Source organism: Empidonax traillii, unplaced genomic scaffold, assembly GCF_003031625.1.
Source record: "Empidonax traillii isolate 1590-97213 ecotype Southwest subspecies unplaced genomic scaffold, ASM303162v1 scaffold495:size1017845, whole genome shotgun sequence".
Taxonomy (NCBI): domain Eukaryota; kingdom Metazoa; phylum Chordata; class Aves; order Passeriformes; family Tyrannidae; genus Empidonax; species Empidonax traillii.
Genome location: NW_020955688.1, coordinates 1,000,280 through 1,017,945, shown reverse-complemented (window position 1 = coordinate 1,017,945; position 17,666 = coordinate 1,000,280). Strand labels below are relative to the sequence as shown.

The following is a 17,666-nucleotide window of genomic DNA, read 5'->3' as shown; positions in this document are numbered from 1 at the left end:
GCGGGACTGGGAGGTCCCGGTGCGGGGCTGCCAGTCCTCAGCGTCCTCCAACATCCGCAGCTTCCCAGGATCACACCCGGGGCTTCTGGGGGGCTCCAGCAGCTGAGGGGGCTGCCTGTGAGTGACAGAGGGCAGGAGCTCAGCCAACACCAAGCACAGACCCTGCTTCAGCACAGGGTAGTGCTCCCAAAGGTGCCCTTGCCAAACCACCACACTCACCACTGCTCCACTGTGCCCCAGCTGGACCCATGGGCATCCCTGTGATATTGGAAAAAACAGCAGCACAACACTCAGTATTTGACCAGCGCTCAGCCTATCCCTCACGAATGCACTCCAGCACAAGGAGAAGTCGGCGACACCCACCCAGCTCTGCCCAGCAACTGCACGCCAGTCTCATGGCACACTGTGCCCCAGGTCCAGGCAATGCCTGGGACCTCAGAGCACCCCCAGCAAGGTGTTGCTAGTGCCACCAGCCTTCTCCAGATACCGTTTGCTTAAATAGCAGTAGCAGATGATTGGTCTTCCCAGCTTGGTGCCAGCAGTGCCCAGAGGGTCCTACCCAGCACGGGACATCCTGTCTGGCCGGTGAGTGTCCAGGCAGGACCCTCCCAAAGTGACAGTCAGAGCAGTGGCTGAGCACTGGCAGTGCCCACAGTGGGTTGAGTGCAGGGCAGGCTCTGCAGCTCCACCAAACGCTCGGCTCTGGGAAGGGGAGAGGATGGAGGAGGAGGAAAGAAGAAAGAGCAACAGGGCGAAGAGCATCCCCCAGAGTGACTGCAAGCTGTGAGGACGAAGCAGCCAGGTGGGCTGAGCATCTTGTGGCTCCTGCTGCCACCCCTGTACACGCTCCCCTTACCTGGGCTTTTTAACAAGCTCATCCTCACCATCCTCCACTGAGTGTAACATGAGAGAAAGGGGGAGACAGAGTCAGTCTGCAGCAACCGAGGCTCAGAGACAAAAGAAATGGAAAAGGAACGGGAAAGGGAAAGGGAAAACGCCCTCTCCTCCAGCCACCCACCTGCCTCATTGCACAGCCCTGCCCAGCCACGGGGCAGAGCACAGCCCCAGACCAGTGGCGGCACCACCACAAGCCCACACACAGCCCCGGGCAGCTCCCACTGGCTCAGCTGGCCCACAGGGGCCACATGGGGCCAGAACCAACACTCAAGCACCACAATGCCCCACAGCAACTCACTGCTGTCTGCGCCCACCAGCCGGGCCAGTTTGCGGAAGGAGCGGGACTGGGAGGTCCAGCTGTGGGGCTGCGAGTCATCGATGTCCTCTAACATCCGCAGCTTCACAGGGTCGCACACGGGGCTGCTGGGGGGCTCCAGCAGCTGAGGGGGCTGCCTGTGAGTGACAGAGTCATCTGTCAAATCTGACAGATCTCATGGCATCTCCCTGGGGCTGCCCCACACCTCCCCTGGCAAAGAACCACAGCACACCAATACTCAAGACACCACACACTGCCTTACTCGCCACCCCTCTGTTTCTCCCCAGTAAAGACCTGGCCCACGAAGGACCAACTTCGGATTGACCACCATTCCTGACAGTGTTATACTGGCCCCAAGGGCCACAAGGAGAAAGGACAGAGCAAGAATAAGCCAAGGTCAAAAAACCACCATCAGGGGAGCTGCGCCAGAGCCTAGTGACTGCCCATGGCATGCCACCAGCCCCTGGGCAGGGTGCCTAGCACAGCCCATCAGCCCTTGTCTGGCCGAGCCACATCTCGGGAAGCAGGGAAGGGACCAAATACAAGGACACTCCAGGGCCCCAGCAACTGGTAGAGACAGGCAGCACTTGCCCTTCAGGTTGGGGACAGCTTGTTGCCAAAAGTGACCCACCCACATCGGCAGAGCAGCATGTGCTGCCCGTCCCCAGGCTGGCCCTGCCCAGGAGAACAGGGTAATAGCAGGGAAGAGGCATGCAGGGAGGATAGAGAGAATAGGCAAAAGGCTTACTGACTTGTCAAGGCTCAGCACCTGTAGGGAGAGGGAAAGAGAAAGGGAGGAGAGAAAGAAAGAAAAAGGAAGGTGAAATTAGACCTGCAGCACCCAAGAAGTTTCCAGAGTTCACCTATGGCCTACATTACTCCCCTTACCCCTGAGACTCACACCCGGCTCACCCAGGGCTGGGAGCACACCGGGGCACAGGGGTAGATGCCAATGGACCAGACTGTGCTCCCTCAACCCTGAGAACAGGCCTGGGTGCCCAGGGCAGCCAGTGCCACATCCCACTCCGTTGCCCAGTTCCAGGGCACTACAGTAGCTCTCTCAGGAGGGACAAGGAGCTGCCAGACACAGGCAGCTGAGCAGAGCTGGGTGAGAATGGTGCTGTGCAGTGCTGGGGGGCTTCACACTGCCCACCCTATCCTGGCAGCTGGGGGACCAGCAGGACATCCCCAGGCAGCCACTGTTTCCCTGCTGCTGCAGATGCCAGAGTCCTGCTACAGCTGCTGTGTCATGCCTTGCAGGACACAGGCTGACACATCCCTGAGCTAGAGATCAGCACGAGTGTGGCTGTGTGTCCCTGTGTGCAACAGTCCTGTTGTGCCACCTCAGCACCAGCTACCGGGGACCCTGGCACGGGCACTCTCACCCACTCCCACCCACGGTGTCTGGCATGCAAGGCGCAGCAGGGTCAGGCAGCGGGCTCCCCCTAGTCCTCAGGGAGCAGGATGGACAGCAACATACCCATTGTGCTGGGGGGTGCAGGCGGGCGCCAGGGGCGCGTACGTCACAGGTTTCGTCACCAGCCCGGGCCGTGGGTTCGGAGGCGAGCCAGCCCCGAAGGGCCGAGCTGTTTTGTTGAGGGCGGTGCTGGGAGCGAAGTTATATTTCAGGGGCTCAGAGCAGGGGAGTGAGTCCTGAGCGAGACAAAACACACAGACACGGGCTCACACGTCAAGCAGCATGCAAGGGACAGCCCCGGGCCAGGCAGCGCAGCAGGCAGCCAGGTAGGAAAGCTGGAGAGCACGTGCACCTCAGACACTGGGCTCTGTCAGGCTGGCACTGCTCTCCACAGGGTAGCCAGCCCAGTGACAGCAGGTCACAAACCCAGCCTGAGGGTCGTTGGAGGATTAGTAGGTGCCCCAGACACTTGCTGCTGCCCATGGCAGGGCGGTGCATGCACATACACCCATCGCAACCATCCTGTGGCACAAAGCTGAACCCATGTAGGTAGCTTCCATCCAGGAGCCACTGGTCACCAGCCCTAGCCCTGCCTCCCTGTGCCAGAGCACTCCCCAGCACCAGCAAACACGGTGCTGCACCTGCCCAGTCTCCTCCCCTGCACTGACCCTTCTGTACCCCTGCCCAAGCCCGGCACAAGCAGGGGAACAGCCTGGACCAAGCTGCCTCCTGAGCAGACACAGTTCTCTCTGATCCTCCACGGTGCCAGAGGTCAGAGTTGCTACTCCAGCAGGGTTATCTAGACCTCCAAACGCACCCCAGTCCCCTAAAAGCCTGTGAGCCCCGGGAGCAAAGTCTATTTATCCATCTACACTCAGAGATTCCCTTCCCCTGAGATGAGGCTGAGCTGCCACTGCAGCACCAGGAGCGACACATACCTTCTGCGGCTTCCCCAGCTGGTTCTGGGCTCTGCAAGAGAGGAGACAGATAGGCAGGTGCTGGAACTGGTCCAGGCACTGCTGGGACACTGGTACCCCAGGGATGCAACAACCACCCAAGGGGAGCCATGGCCTGCTGCCACTGCCCTGTGGCTCACAGCCAGGCTAAGCCTCATCCAGCCAAGCTGAGCCCTCAGACCCAGCCAGGGGCTGCCCAGTTCTGAGCTGGATCAGTGATGGCAGGATATGGCAGGATATGGAGATACTGGTAGATGGCCCTGGCTCTGCTTTGGCCACACCAGGAACCCATGTTTGCAGGACCCATGATTCCTACCTGCTCAGGGTGAGGCAGAGCCTGTCCCCACAGGCACGGATCCTGTTCTGGGCCTCAATGTGTGTCATGGCACTGGTGCTCTCCCCGTCGATGTACAGCACCCAGTCGCCCACTCCCATGCCAGCCTGAGCCGCCTTCCCACCTGGAGTCAGCTGCAAGACAGACAGGATCAGAGAGAGCTGAAACAGCCAAGTGCCGGCTCAGGAGTAGAGGGATGTCCTCATCGTTATGAAGGCAGGGGTCTGTTGGGACTCAGGCTCTCCAGCCCAGCATAGGATACCCACACAGGCCTGACCCAGGGGGATGTGGGAACACCCAGCTCACTCCTCATTTCCCAGTGCATGAGCCCAGAGCAGCTTCTTCCTCTTGGTAGCAGCACTGAGCAAAGCAGTACCCCTGGGCGCTGCCCAGCCCCTGCCCTCTGGCATGGCTGGGGACTATGCCAGCACCCCAGAGCCCCATCCTCATGAGGCCAAACACGGAGGCGGTGCTGGCTCAGCCTCGGCAGGAAGCCCAGCCACCCCTCAGAGCCATCCCTGTGGTCCCAGGGCAGGAAGGGAGCACAGTGAGTCAGGGCCCTTTGGGCAGCCCACATCTCGCTGCAAACCACAGGCATGTCCAGCCCTTCGCCTGGGGCGAGGGGGGAGTCAGGGGAGGCACCCCTTGGGCACTCCCCCAGCCGCCTGCACTCCTCGCTCCCGTCCCATTCCCAGCAGGCGCAGACATTACCTCATTCCCACAGAGGAGCAGGAGCCCTCCCAAGGCAGGGAGACAACCGCCCCCACCCACGCTGCTCCCCCAGACATCGCCCCGCCAGGACAGCCGAGAGCACGACCACGGGTTCTCCTTCCCGGCCACAGTGCCAGGGATGTGCCTTGCCCCTGCTGCGGCTCCATGGCACGGCTCTACGTCAGTCCCGTGCTGGGAAGTGGAGGTTGTCCTGCCCTCCCCTCCCACCAGGGATGCACAGCCAGAGGCAAGCAGGGCCCGGAGCACCACACACAGCTCCCAGGCACTGACAGACAGACAGACGTAGGCAGGGTGCAGCCATTCCTGCTCCTCCAGCATGGAAGAACTCGAGGCGCTTGGACCTGGACCAAGTATTTCCTCAAGTCCTGTTCGACATGAACATAAAAGGAGCGAGCCAGATTCCCAGCACTGTCAGAGGGCTGAAAAATCCCTGCCGCTGAGTCCTGGCCCCTCCTTGCCCGTGCGCAGAGCCTGGCTCACCCCAGAGCCACATTCCCCTTCCCTACGCCAGCACTGGCGCTCCACGTGAGGCCAAACCCCATAGCCAGGTTGGATGTGGCTCGGCTCTTCCTGCATCCCGCTGCCACCCCTCAGCCCAGTGCCTGCTCCTCCTGACCAGCACGGGAGGGTGCCCTCGGCAACAGCAGTGCCGGCTGGCAATGCCACTGCAAGCCCCGGCTTGCTGCCCTAGAGGGCTGGGGAAGGCACGGGGTGGCTGCGTGGGTTTGGAGGCAGGAGCAGTAGCTTGGAAAGGTTTTCACACGGCCGGCAGGGAAGGGGAGAGCACGTCAGGCTGCGTCACACAGCCTCACCCAGCCCGGTCAGCACTTCCCGTCCCCCTCCATGCTGGCATGCCAGGAAACTCCTGTGGCAGGTGCCAGCTGAGCCAGGAGCTGTAGCAGCGCCAGCCCTCCCGCTTCCCACCCAGGCCCGCTAACCTAAACCCAGGGTTTCCTTCCTCCCTTCTCCACCCAGCCAGTCCTTTGTTCCCTGCACCTCTGTCACCCCGCCCAGAGAGGTGCCCACCTGCCACCCCTTCCAGGGACCCCCAGGACAGAGCCCCACTCAGCATGGTGGGGAGAGGCTGGAAGGTGCATCCCCCAGCACCATCCTGCCAGCATAACCAAGGGTCTCCCCTCTTTCCCAGCTGGCATATGCTGGGATGTGCCACACAGCACCCAGCTCCCCACATGGCAGCCCTTGCCCTGGCTCTGCCGCAGGGACTGTGGCATACAGTCTGCCCCAGTGTCAGTACCCCAGCAGAGCCCCTTGCCACGGGAGGTCCATGTGCAGGGGGCCATGGTGGCACCTCTTCTGTGTGTGGCCAGTGAGCTGCAGCAGCCTGACAGCTCACCCAGTAGTGTCACACTGAGTGATACAGCCAAGAGCCAGAGCACATGCCAGTGCTGCTTTCCCCCTATGCTCCTCAGCCCCACAGAGCAGGACCCCATTGCAGCCCTCAAAGCCGGGGCAGGATGCTTCCTTCCACCCTACTTTAGCAGGGCAAGTTCATGGGAAGTGGTGGCCAAGGGCAGCAGTGTGCTCTGGGCAAGAGCTCCGGGGCTGGGAATGTCTCTGGGGTGTAGAGCAATGCAAGGCTCACCCCCTCCCATCAGACAGAGCATATCGCCCTGCCAGACAGTCTGGTCTTAACAGAGAGCCCGCCAAAGCTGGCTACATCCCCTGGGAATGCCCTCACTGCTCCTGACAGCAGCACTGCCCAAGCCCCACCAAGTGCTGCTTCACAAGGCCCCTGCCCCAGGGCTTTGGGAGGCTCCTCCATCCGACCAGACCCTTTGTTAAGCACTGGCTCGCAGCCAAGAGAAACATTTTTTAGAGAATAAACTCGCTGAAGCCTTCTCTGCATGCTCAGCAGAGATCAGCAGGCCCTGGGGCAGCGGTGCTGGTGACTCCAGCCTCACATAGTGGCCTCAGGGGCCATCCTCCCTGCCTGGGTGCACGCACCATCCGGTGCCACGAGCAAAGCTGTCCTTCGAGAAGCAGCCTCTGTGCCAGCTGCCCAAGCGCCAGAGGCACAGGCATTGCAGTCACATTCCAAGGCTTATAAGGCAATTGCGTGGCCGGAGTCGTGGCCAGCACCCGCCCGCGGCCAGGCCTGGCCTGGCTGAGCATTTCACTGGGCACAGCTCAAACCTGAGGCCTCAGTCACAACCAGCTGTGGCACAGTGGCTCTCCCTGGAGAAACGGAATAGTTTTGTGGAGGGAATCATGTCACTGTGCAGGAAGCAGCAGAAGCTTCCTCCTCTCCCTGTCCATTTCAGGGATGAGCTCAGGCATGGAGTTAGGAGCCGCGTAGTGGAAGGGAGGGCAGAAGGACGCTGGTTGGGTCCTGGGATGCCGATCCCAGCGTTGGGATGTGGATCAGGAAGGCAGTCCACCATCTCAGAGAGCAGATTCCCTCCCCCTGCGGTGGGCATGCTCCGGAAGGGGCCTCCCCTGCCCCCCTCTGCAGAGGCTGTGCAGCATTTCACATCTCTGCCGCAGTTCTCTGCCCGGAACACCCCCGTGCCGGGCTGCAGCTGATAAGGCACCAAGGAGGCTACGTGGAGCCAGGCAGGGCAGGATGCAGCACTCCCGGGGCCCCAACTCATCTGCATTCCCTGTAGGACTCCGACTCAGCCACCTGGACACTGCTGCCACAGCCTTCCTGCCACAGAGGCAGGGGGAAGGATGGGTGTCACCAGCTTCAGCTTCTCTTACCCTGGAGACGGAGAGTGGCATGCTGAAATCCTTCCCTCCCTGCAGCCTGAAGCCCCAGGGTGCCGGCCCGTTCAACATCACCTTGTAGGACTCCATGTCGCCCATCTCTGCAAGGGAAGAGGGTGCGATCCTGGCATTAGGATACATGGGAACAATGCAGGGAGAGCAGCCGAGGAGGGGGTCCAGTGCTTGGCAGGGTAGGATAGGAGGAGGCAGGTCACATTTCCAGCTGTAACTCCACCCTGACCATCCTACACTGTGGTTAGAGACGCACCCCAAATCCATCAGCATCTCCTTCAGGACGTCAGAGCTGAGGGGCCCAGGCTAACACTGACTAGTGCCAGAGAGCCAGGCACAGCCCTGCTGCCACCCACAGTGGAGTGTCTGTGGGCTCTGTTCTCCTCCCAAACCTGGGCTGTGGTCTCCCTTGCAGCACCCCAGGAACTCACACTGCAGAGAGCCAAGGCTGTTTAGACTGCAGAGAAGCAACAGCAGGTATGGAGGGATATGAACCAGAAGCGTTTTTGCCGGATGAATTAGCAGCAGCAGCAGCGCAGGAACTGTGTGATGCCACCCGAGGCGCCTGGCAGAGCAGCCAGGCTGGCACTCCAGCAGCCGGCTGAGCAGATGCTCCCTGGGAGTGAGCCCATCTCCAGGGCTTCGGCGGGAGGGAATCCCAGCGCTCCCCTGCCTGACAGCTGTCAGCCGGCCAAGGCTCCGGGCAGATGGGTCGGCACCAGCCTCTTGTCACCCCTCACCGAGAGCCGCCAGACCCCCGCGAAACGCCCCAGGACCTTCCTGCCGGGGTGGAGCGGGGCCGTCTGCAGGACTCCCCGCGCCCCGCACGGGCCGGCAGAGCGGCTGCAGGGCCGGGGGCCAGCGTGCCCCCGCTCTCCCCGGGCCGGTGCGGGCTATATAAGGCGTGTAAGACGACACCAGCCCGCTCCCCGCTCGGGAGGGCCGGGGGAAGAGCTGCGTGTCAGGCATTCCCGGCGCCCGGCAGCCGCGCAAGCCCGAGCGAGGCGCCGGGACGGGGCGGACACCCCGCACCCCTCCCGGCCGAACCGGGCCCGGCCGGACCGGGGGTCCCCAGCGCGCACAGCCTGGGCAGCCCCTCCTACTGCTGGGGAGCCCCCCTGCCCCGCGGGGGGCCACGCGACCCCTCCCCATCCCACAGCACCGCCCCTCCCGGGGGTCGGGGCCGGCGGCTCTGCCCCGCACGGGCCCGACCCCAACCACCCGCCTTCGCCCCGACCCAGGCCCCAGTCCTCCACCCCTCGCGCCCCCATCCCCCCCCCGGGAGAGCGCGGAGCTCCCCGCCGTGCCCAGGCCTCCCGCACTCACCCGCGGCCGCGGGGGCTCGGCGGAGCGGAGCCGAACGGAGCGGGCGGACACGGGACTCGAACCCGGGCACCGCCCCCGCCCGGCCCGGACCCGCCTTATGTAGCACCGGGACAGGGCGGGGCCGGCGGGTGGCTCGGCCAATCAGCGCGCGCGCCTCTGCCCGGCGGGGCGGGCACGGCGGCGCCCCCTGGCGGAGAGGCGAAAGCTGCCCCCTCCGCAGCAGCGGCGGAGCCGGGTCCGGGCAGGGCCTTTATTGACCGAACGGCACCGACCGCATCAGGCCCAGTCCCGCGCCCCGGCGCTCTCCCGGCTCAGCAGCCGCACCAGCTTAGCCCGAAGGGTGCTATGAGGCTTCTGCCTGGAGCGCCCCAGCAGCGCCTCCTGCCCCCCGCGCCCCCAGCCCGCGGCCCCGGTGGGCTGTGCCAGGGCGGCCCGGTTGTCATAGAGGGGTCCCCCCTCGCTGCTGTGGCCCTCGGGCGCCTGTCGGCACCCCAGCTCCCACTGCCCTTCCTCCTCCTCTTCCTGTGTCCCGACTGGAAGCAGTTCCGCGGTGAAGATGTTCTCGTAGAGATGCTCAGGGAGCGGCTTCCCCGCGGCCCAGGGCTCACAAGAGCCCGGCTGCCCTGGCACAAAGAGGGGCTGGTGGCCCCGTGCAATGGAGGCGTAGACAATGGGGCACGAGCCCTCTGGGTCCGGCGGGGTGAAGTGGAGGAGGCTGGCAGCGCCATGGGAGGCAGGCTGTGACCCCCCCAGGGCTGGCCTGGCCTGGGGATCCTCTGTCCCAGGTCCCCAGGGTTGGGATTCAGGGCCCTGTGCAGAGAGCTGGGGCTCTGGGACGCAGAAGAGTCTGGGGTCTGAGGTGTCCTTGCCCTGCTGCTGGCAGGCAATGGCAGCAGCCACAGCCCGGCAGAGCTCAGGGGCCCGTGGGGTGCTGAAGGTGAAGGTGCCCTCGCCGGAGTCACTGCGGCGACCAGCCTCAAAGGAGAAAACAGCCTGCAGGGCCAGAGGGGAGGGTGAGGAGCTGGCATCCACCCTGGGGAGCCAGCAGCCCCAAGGAGGGATCAGGGGACTCACCTGATCCTGGCCAAACTTGCGGAGGAAGGGGTAGGGCCAGGTAAGCAGGGGCTGGTGGGACTGCAGGTCCTTCAGAGTCAGGCTCTGGGGAAGGGCTGAGAGCAGATACTGCCCTTGCAGACCACAGCGGGTGGACGCATCTGTCTGGACCACCAGCACCAGGAATTCCGTCACTGCAGGAGCAGAGCAGGGCAGGGGTCAGCACTGCAGCACTGATCTGGAGCCCATGCCAGCCCTACCCCCCACCCCTGCACATACAGTCCTGCCAGGAAGAGTAGAGAGAGTTCTCCTCCATGGGGACAGAGGGGCTGGGCTGGGTCATGGCACTACTCAGCACTGTCTCTTTTGCACCCTGAAACAGAGGAATGTGAGCATGGTCTGGGACAGCAGGGAGCACAAGCCCCCTGCCGGCCCTGAGCCCCCCAGTTCATCCAAGCAGGAGCAATACAAGGGCTCCTGGCTCTGCCAGAGCCCACAGTACCTGGAAGGCCAGCTGGCAGAGCTGGGCAATCCACTCATCCCGCTGCTCAGCTGCCAGCACGTAGCTCTTCTCCGTGGTGGTGAGGTAGAAAGCAGAGGTGGCTTTGGGGCAGTTCTCCGTGCCCGCCGGGCCCACAGAGACGCAGTCTGAGAGGCGGATCACCCGGCGGGCACAGCGCTGCGGGGGTGTCTTCTCTGGGGCTGTGCCGTCATCCCGCACGTCGAACTTCTCCATGCGGGCCACGCCGGAGGGGCTGGAGGCGAACAGCTGGGCTCGCATCTTCCTCCAGGACCTCTGAGGAACAGGAGGGGCACAGGCAGGGAAAAAACAGGTCAGCAAGGAGCTGCCTGCTGCATCCTGGCAGTGCTGTGCTCCATGTGGGGCCAGCAGCGCTTGGAAAGAGCCATATGTGGCAGGAGGGGTATAGGGGGCATCCCAGCCTGCACCCACCAGGTGCTGCAGGAGGGCTTGGAGAGCTAGGGACAGTGCAGACCCCCAGACTGTGGGGCAGGGCAGTCCTAAAGCTGGGTCGAGGGGGGCCTTGCCCCAGGCGGGCTTGGCATAGCTTGCTGGGTGAGTCATGCTCACTCCTGGCTCCCTGAGCACCAGGTCCTGCTCTTTGTTCCCCGCTGCAAGTGCTGGCCTGCCACTGCTGCAGCTGAGCACGAGCTGTTCTCAGGACAGACCCTGATGCAAATTAAAGCCATTTTGAGCTACTGGGGCTCCTGCTGACAGCCCCACATCTGCTGAGCAGCCCGCTTCCTCCCAGGGGAGCCTCTGCAGCACCAGCACCTTCCCAGCCTGTCATGGGATAGCGGGGGCGCGTGTCCCCATGTGCTTCAAAAGTGCAGCAGAGCCTCCACCCTGCAGGAACCAGATGCAACCAAACACCCAAAATACCCACCGCCCCCAGCCCGCCTGTCTCCTGCACAGCAAGGCACTGGCCCCCTGCACACAGGGCCTGCTGAGCTTCCATGGCTCGGCTCTCACACACCAGGGAGGTCAGAGAGTGATTGCAGCCCCATATATCCACTGAGACCACCACAGGACCCTGCCACGGCATGGCCAATGTGACAGCAGGACCTTCTTCACCAACACACAACAGTTCCCTGCAGTTTGCCCAACCCCAGGGTCTCCCCCACCATATCCCCTGTACCCTGCCCCAAGGGCTGTGGCTCTCAGAGCCCACCCCGAGGGTGCAGGAGAGCAGCCCAAGCCATGAGGGTGTCCCATGGATGCTGCTGGTCCCCTGGGCCAGGTGGAGGGAAGGCTGGGCGCAAGGCCACATCCCACGTGCTGCCCTGGGGCTCCCACACACACACACTGGAACTGTGCCACAGTAATACACATTTATTGTTCCACTGTGACTCGCGCGGTGACCAAGCGAGAAGACGGACCCTGCACAGGGGTGAGCGCAAGTGTGTGCCCACATGGATGAGTTCCCTCAGCCGCAGGGAGAACCCCACTCCTGGGGCTGCAGGGCCCAGGGCTCCCCCCTGGGAGGGGAAGTTTTTCCCCCCACAGCAGTTCCAAGGCATCTGACTCCAGTCCCCCCTTTTCCCAGGTTGCCGAGGGCCTGGAGGCTGACGTCATCAGATCAGGGAAAACCCTCTAAAAGCCCCAAATCCACCCTTTACCTTTCCAAATTTGCAGTGCTGCACATAGAGGATCCCATCCTTCACCGGTCTCTCCATGGGACCAGTCCACCCCGGCCAGCACGAGGACAAGGGACTTGGGCTACCCGCAGCGGAGAAAATGTGACTGCTGCCGCCGAAGGAAGGGCATGGGGCAGACTTCCTTCTCACAGCGACTTCCCCTTTTTGGGGTGTGGGATGGGGGGCAGAGGCTGGGCCACAGGAGGTGTCCATGTGCCTGCCCTCCCCCTTGCAGGGCACTGGGGCAGAACGCGGGGGCAGAGCACAGGAAGCGGCTCCGGGAGCGCCCAACATGAGCACAACATGCACCACCTCACCCCGGCTGCATCCCAGCAAGTCTGGGGATGCAGGAACAGCCACCCACTCAGGATGGATAATACCAGGTAAGGGGTGGACATGGAGGAATTGAGGAGCTCTGGAGAGGAACAATGTAAGACTCTGACGATGCCACTGTAGGGGGCTGGCAGGGAGAGCAGGCAGCTGGCCACAGTCAAGTCCCCCACCTGGGGTTCCTCTTGCCCTCAGGCACTGCTACCTGCTTGCCCAACATGTCCCCGCTGATGTAACACACTGTTGCAGCACAGCTCCACACATCTCCTCCCAGGGCAGGAGCTTCATCAGGCTGAGCTCGTAACAGTCCCAGTGGCCAAAACATGGAAAAGGGACCACAGCAGTGCAGGACAGGCCCCTGGGCTGTAAGGAAGCCCAGACCTGTGTTGAGGGGGGAATGCGGGGCAGCACACTCCCCAGGCTAGAAGTCCATGGAGCTGTGGGCCAGGTAGTCCTTGCGGCCGATGTTGCTGACTTGCTTGGTCTGCATGGCCTCCAGCTTGGGGCAGTCGGTGATGCGATGGCCCAGGCCACCGCAAAAGGCACAGCCCCGCTCACCTGCAATGGGAGGGAGGAGGTTAGGAGGAGCTGTGCCACACCAGGACAGAGGCTCCCCACCCCAGAGCAGAGGGGCTACATCACTGTCTCCCCAGTGCTGTGGCACCAGGCTGCCTGCATGGCTAGGCAGGAACCACCTCAGGAGCTGGGGGTCCTGTTTGCAGACCAGGGGGGTCCCTGTGCCAGCCTGGAGTCTCTCACCTCCGATCTCCAGCATGGTCTCATCCCCACAGTGCAGCACCTGGAGCACAGGAGGCACCTTCTGCTTTGCCTCCAGGAGCAGGGCCTTCAGGTCCATCAGCACAGACTCATCTGGGGGCAGAGATACATGTCAGGAACAGTCCGAGCAGGGGTGGGGGGCACTGCCCTGTGCCACCATTTCTCCCTCCTCCAGATATCCTGCTTGCTCAGAACAACCCCCCCTGCCACAGCCCAGGTGTCTCCTAGAGCCGCAGCCCCCATTCCCGGACTGCTCCTCACCGCAGGCCTTGTTGATGAAGGTGGTGGCAATGCCGGTGTTGCCTGAACGGCCTGTGCGCCCGATCCGGTGAACTGTTGGGACAGAGACATGATCGGGACCAGGTGAATGCAGTGTGACAGACCATCCCTGCCCCCAGACACTGCACTCAAGTGCAGAGCCTTGCTGGCCTCTGCAACCCCTTGATAGGCCCTGTGGGGCCCAGTGCCCACCATAGTTCTCAATCTCCTCTGGCATGTCATAGTTGATCACATGCTGGATGGCTGGGAAGTCCAGACCCTTAGAAGCGACGTCAGTGGCAACCAGGACATCCTTCTTCCCATCCCGGAAGGCCTCAATGGCTTTTGTCCGTTCTTCCTGATCTGCAAAGGCCCAGCACAGAAGATCAGCAAGGGCAGCACTCGCAGCCCTACCTACTGTAGCAACTACTATGGCCTCCCCAGGCAGCCTTTCCCCAAACAAAGGAGCAGAGGGACCTCTGTGTCCCATAGGGACCTGTACTGGGTTTATGCCTGCTGTGTGCAACATGGAGTTCATTCCTGACACTGCCACAGCCCTCCCTCACACCATCACCAACCACTGCACACTGGGAACTTCCATGACCACACGCATCCCTGGAGGAGGGGGATCACACCACAGCCCAGGCCTCCCTGGGACCCTCACTGACCTTTCCCTCCATGGATGGCCACAGCTTCCACGCCCTTGAGCAGCAGGTACTCGTGGATTGCATCAACATCTGCCTTCTTCTCTGCGAAGATCAGCACCTGCAGCAGCACAGACATCATGGAAGAACTGCCCTTCTGTGGGCTGGCACTGCTGGCACCAGCACAGCCCCCTGGAAAGCCCATTCCCTCCTGCTGAGCAGAGCACAGAGCAGGGCTGGTCCCTGCTCATATGTGGAGCGTGGCTCACTCACATCCCAGCCCTCACATGGGGTCCCCCTGCCAGCTCCCCCCGTGCCCCAGGGCTGTGGTGGGACCACTGCCCTCAGTGCACTACTCACAGGTGGAGGGGTCTTCTGCAGGCACTCCAGCAGGTACACCATCTTGGCCTCCTCTTTCACATATTCCACCTCCTAGGTACAAGCACAGGGATGGGTCAAGCAGCAGAGAAACTGACACTGCTTGGTATCCCTTATCTGACTGGGAAAAAGGGTCATGAACCCCAGCTGCCTGGCAGAGGAAGGCATGAAGCACCCTCACGAATGGTGTTGGTCTCCCACACAGGCAGAGAGCAGCACCCAAACACCTCACCTGCACAACATCCAGGCTGGCAGCACCTGCTCGCCCAACGTTGATGGTGATGGGCTTCACCAGGGCACTCTTGGCAAAGTTCTGGATTTTCTTGGGCATTGTGGCACTGAAGAGTAGGGTTTGCCGCTGGCCCTGTGCAAGGAACAAGAATTTAGCACTCCCCCAACCCGGCAGGTGCGGGGAATGAGCTTCAGGGTGCTAGTGTTGTGGCAGTTCAGTACCTTGAAGTAGGAGAAGATGGTCCGGATATCCCCTTCAAAGCCCATGTCGATCATCCTGTCAGCCTCATCCAGGGCCAGGTACCGGCAGATGTCCAGGCTCACCATCTTCTTCTGCAGCAAGTCCATCAGGCGCCCAGGGGTTGCCACCATCATGTGCACCCCACTGAGGGATGAGAGGAGCCACAGTCAGGCACTCGGGATTCCTGCCCCATGCAGGATGCAGAGGGAAGGCACGTCACCTGGCACATCACCTTCCCCCCAACGCTGTCCTGAAGCCAGGGTGCCACCCCTCAGGCCCCTGACAGAACTCCAGCCCCATGTACTCCCCCAGAAGGTCTTACTGCTTGATGGTCTCCATCTGCTCCTTGACGGACATGCCCCCGATGCAGAGGGCGCAGCGCAGGGTGGGCAGCCCGTCCTCCTGCAGCAGGCGGCAGTAGTACTCCAGGATGCCGTGGGTCTGCCGGGCCAGCTCCCGCTGCAGACACAAAACCAGCTCATTCCCACACCTCTGGGCAGGCAGGACCCGGGACTGCCACTGCATGTCAATCACAGCTTCCCCCCGGCACTCACCGAGGGACAGATGATGAGTCCGTAGGGTCCCTCCCGCTTGGAGAACGGCAGCCTCTTCTCCTGCTCCAGGCAGAACATGATCACCGGGAGGGTGAACACCAAGGTCTTCCCAGAGCCAGTGAATGCAATGCCAATCATGTCCCTTCCTGAGAGGCTGACAGGGAAACAGGACGTTTGAGCATGACAGAACAGCCCAAACTTCCAGGGCTGAGCAAGGTGACAGGGTGCATCTGTCACCAGCAATAACCCCCAGTCCACACCACTGGGTGGGCTGCAGGCAGCAAGTGCTCCACACTCCGGGACAGGGACTGAGCACTCACATCGTAGGGATGCCTTGGATCTGTATGGGTGTTGGCTGCTGGATCCCTTTTTTCTTCAGGCCCCTCAGGATAGCTGTCAGAGAACAAGGGACACCCACGCTCACGACCTGAACTCTTCTTTCTCTTCCCCTCCCACCCGTGTCCCAGCAGCAGCTCTTCCACCAGTGACAAACACCCCTCAGAGGAAAGCTGGGGTCACTGCCAGGCTCCTGTGCCAGCCCACCTGCTGGGAACTTCATCTCTTTGAAGCTCTTGATGGGGGGTGGGATGCCCTCCCCCTCCACCAGGATGTGGTACTTCTTGCGCACGCGGTCGTGCCGCGCCTCCGACATGCCCAGGATGTAGCGAGGAGCTCTCCAGCTGGGAAGGGAACAGAGACAGGTCATAGTGCAGAACGAGGCCAGGACTCCAGGGCCAGCAGCCCTCATGGAGGAATCTAAGGCCCAAGCTGACACCTGAGAACAGCCTATGGATAGGGGATGGAACATGCCATAGACACACCTCAATCATCTCTGACGCTACTTTAGAAACAATGGGGTTGGAAAAGACCTCCGAGATCCCCAGGTCCAACCTCTGACTGACCACTGCCTTGAGCAACCCTGGCTCCCCAGCCTCTTCCTCTGCCTTAACAACCTCCCAGACACGAAGATCCACACTCAAGCCTTCAAGTTTAACAGAAATGTGCTTTATCAAGCCTTACTGGACATAAAACAACATGCCAGGTGACTCAACAGCCTTTGATCTTACAGATGATGGCATGAAGCCACCGGGGCAGGAGAAAAGCCAGCAGCTGAAGAGCAGTACTGAGGCTGTGCAGCTTCTGGTTCTCCTTGGCCACAAGCAAGTGATGTTTTGGGAGAGACAAACCCTGTGCTGTGAGACTTACCTAGTTTTGATGGGGTCGTCGTAGGTGATGCCCTTGGCCATCTCCTTCACTGACATCAGAGCTGCAGGAACAGAGGTGAGGAGTCAGTGCAAGCTCCTCAGATCAGCAGTAACCTCATAGAGAACAAACAGCCTGGCAGATCATGTCTGGAAACAGAGCAGGGGCAGCAGCAGGCCCTGACAGCCCCCCTGGGTACAGAAGAGCAAGTGCTGCTGTGCCCAGGCTCCTCCCACATCCACGTCTGTGCCAGTCAGGGGGGCCTGTTGCGACCTCCAGTCCCACCCCTGGGTATGAACATTCCCAAGTCAGGGAACAGCCCTGGCAGCTCTGGAGGCAGGTGTGACACACAGAGCTCCCACTCACCTCGGCCTTCAGCCACGCTCTCCAGGATCTTCTCTTCCTCCTTCAGCTGCTTCTCCTTGGCCGACTCCTTCCGAGCTGAGGGGAGTCAAGGAACAGTGAGGGGATTCCATTGCCCCCTGGAGTCCCCCCAGTGCCCCCTGCCAGCTCCTCCCTTACCTTCCGCCTTCTCCTTGAGGTGCTGGTGCTGGTCCAGCAGGCTGATGTTGGACTGCGGTCCCAGCGGGATGTCATCCTCGTCCCCGCGCTGCTCGCTGCCGCTGTCCCGCTGCTCCTCCTCCGACACCACCTTCCGCCGCACCTGCAGCAGCTTCTGCAGCTGGAAGGACGCGGGTCAGTGCGGAGTGAGTGGCCCCGCGCCGGGAGGGGCGCTCAGAGCCATCCCCGCGCAGCCCCGTTACCCCGTTACCATCTGCTGCTTGCGCTGCTTGACGGGCACGTAGGGCACGTAGTCCTCGTCATCCTCCCCGGACAGGTCGGACGCGTCCGCCGGCTCCTCGCGCGGCCTCTGTGGGGAGAGGCGCGGTGAGGGGGGCCCGGGGCGGTACCGGGGCCGTACCGGGGCCGGGCGGTGCTGGGGCCGGGCCCGCTCCCACCTTCCGCTCCACCGCCGCCTCCATGACGCCTTCCCGGAACCGACCGCGGAAGTGACGTCAGCATGAGCAGCATCGTCACCTAGCAACGCGAGGAAAGGCGCCACAGCGCGGGAGACGCGATGCGGCCCGACGGAACCCCGCGACGGCCAAACTTGCACAGAACA

At 62.4% G+C, this 17,666-nt stretch overlaps 3 protein-coding genes across 3 annotated transcripts; all 3 read right to left on the bottom strand.

Moving 5' to 3' along the window:
- Positions 1–3: 3 nt before the first annotated feature.
- Positions 4–8,818, bottom strand: LOC114063852 (PDZ and LIM domain protein 7-like; the record flags this gene model as incomplete). The annotated part of the gene is made up of 9 exons (XM_027896416.1): positions 8,718–8,818; positions 7,374–7,480; positions 3,903–4,054; positions 3,569–3,599; positions 1,966–1,982; positions 1,196–1,350; positions 857–893; positions 220–258; positions 4–115 (listed from the first exon to the last, which is right to left on the bottom strand). Coding segments are annotated over exons 2-9 (648 nt in total), but the record flags the coding sequence as incomplete, so codon positions are not given.
- Positions 8,819–8,993: 175 nt separating this feature from the next.
- Positions 8,994–12,244, bottom strand: DOK3 (docking protein 3). The gene is made up of 5 exons (XM_027896421.1): positions 11,910–12,244; positions 10,273–10,566; positions 10,050–10,143; positions 9,792–9,964; positions 8,994–9,710 (listed from the first exon to the last, which is right to left on the bottom strand). Exons 1-5 carry the CDS (start codon positions 12,219–12,221, stop codon positions 8,994–8,996), a joined length of 1,590 nt encoding a protein of 529 aa, XP_027752222.1. The 5' UTR covers positions 12,222–12,244.
- Positions 11,603–17,610, bottom strand: DDX41 (DEAD-box helicase 41). The gene is made up of 17 exons (XM_027896420.1): positions 17,503–17,610; positions 17,316–17,414; positions 17,066–17,225; positions 16,910–16,984; positions 16,547–16,607; positions 15,884–16,020; positions 15,661–15,733; positions 15,341–15,494; positions 15,109–15,245; positions 14,768–14,930; positions 14,547–14,678; positions 14,297–14,368; positions 13,961–14,057; positions 13,506–13,655; positions 13,296–13,367; positions 13,017–13,127; positions 11,603–12,815 (listed from the first exon to the last, which is right to left on the bottom strand). The coding sequence occupies exons 1-17, from the start codon at positions 17,524–17,526 to the stop codon at positions 12,679–12,681; spliced, it is 1,854 nt and encodes a 617-aa protein (XP_027752221.1). The 5' UTR covers positions 17,527–17,610; the 3' UTR covers positions 11,603–12,678.
- Between the last annotated feature and the right edge of the window lie 56 nt (positions 17,611–17,666).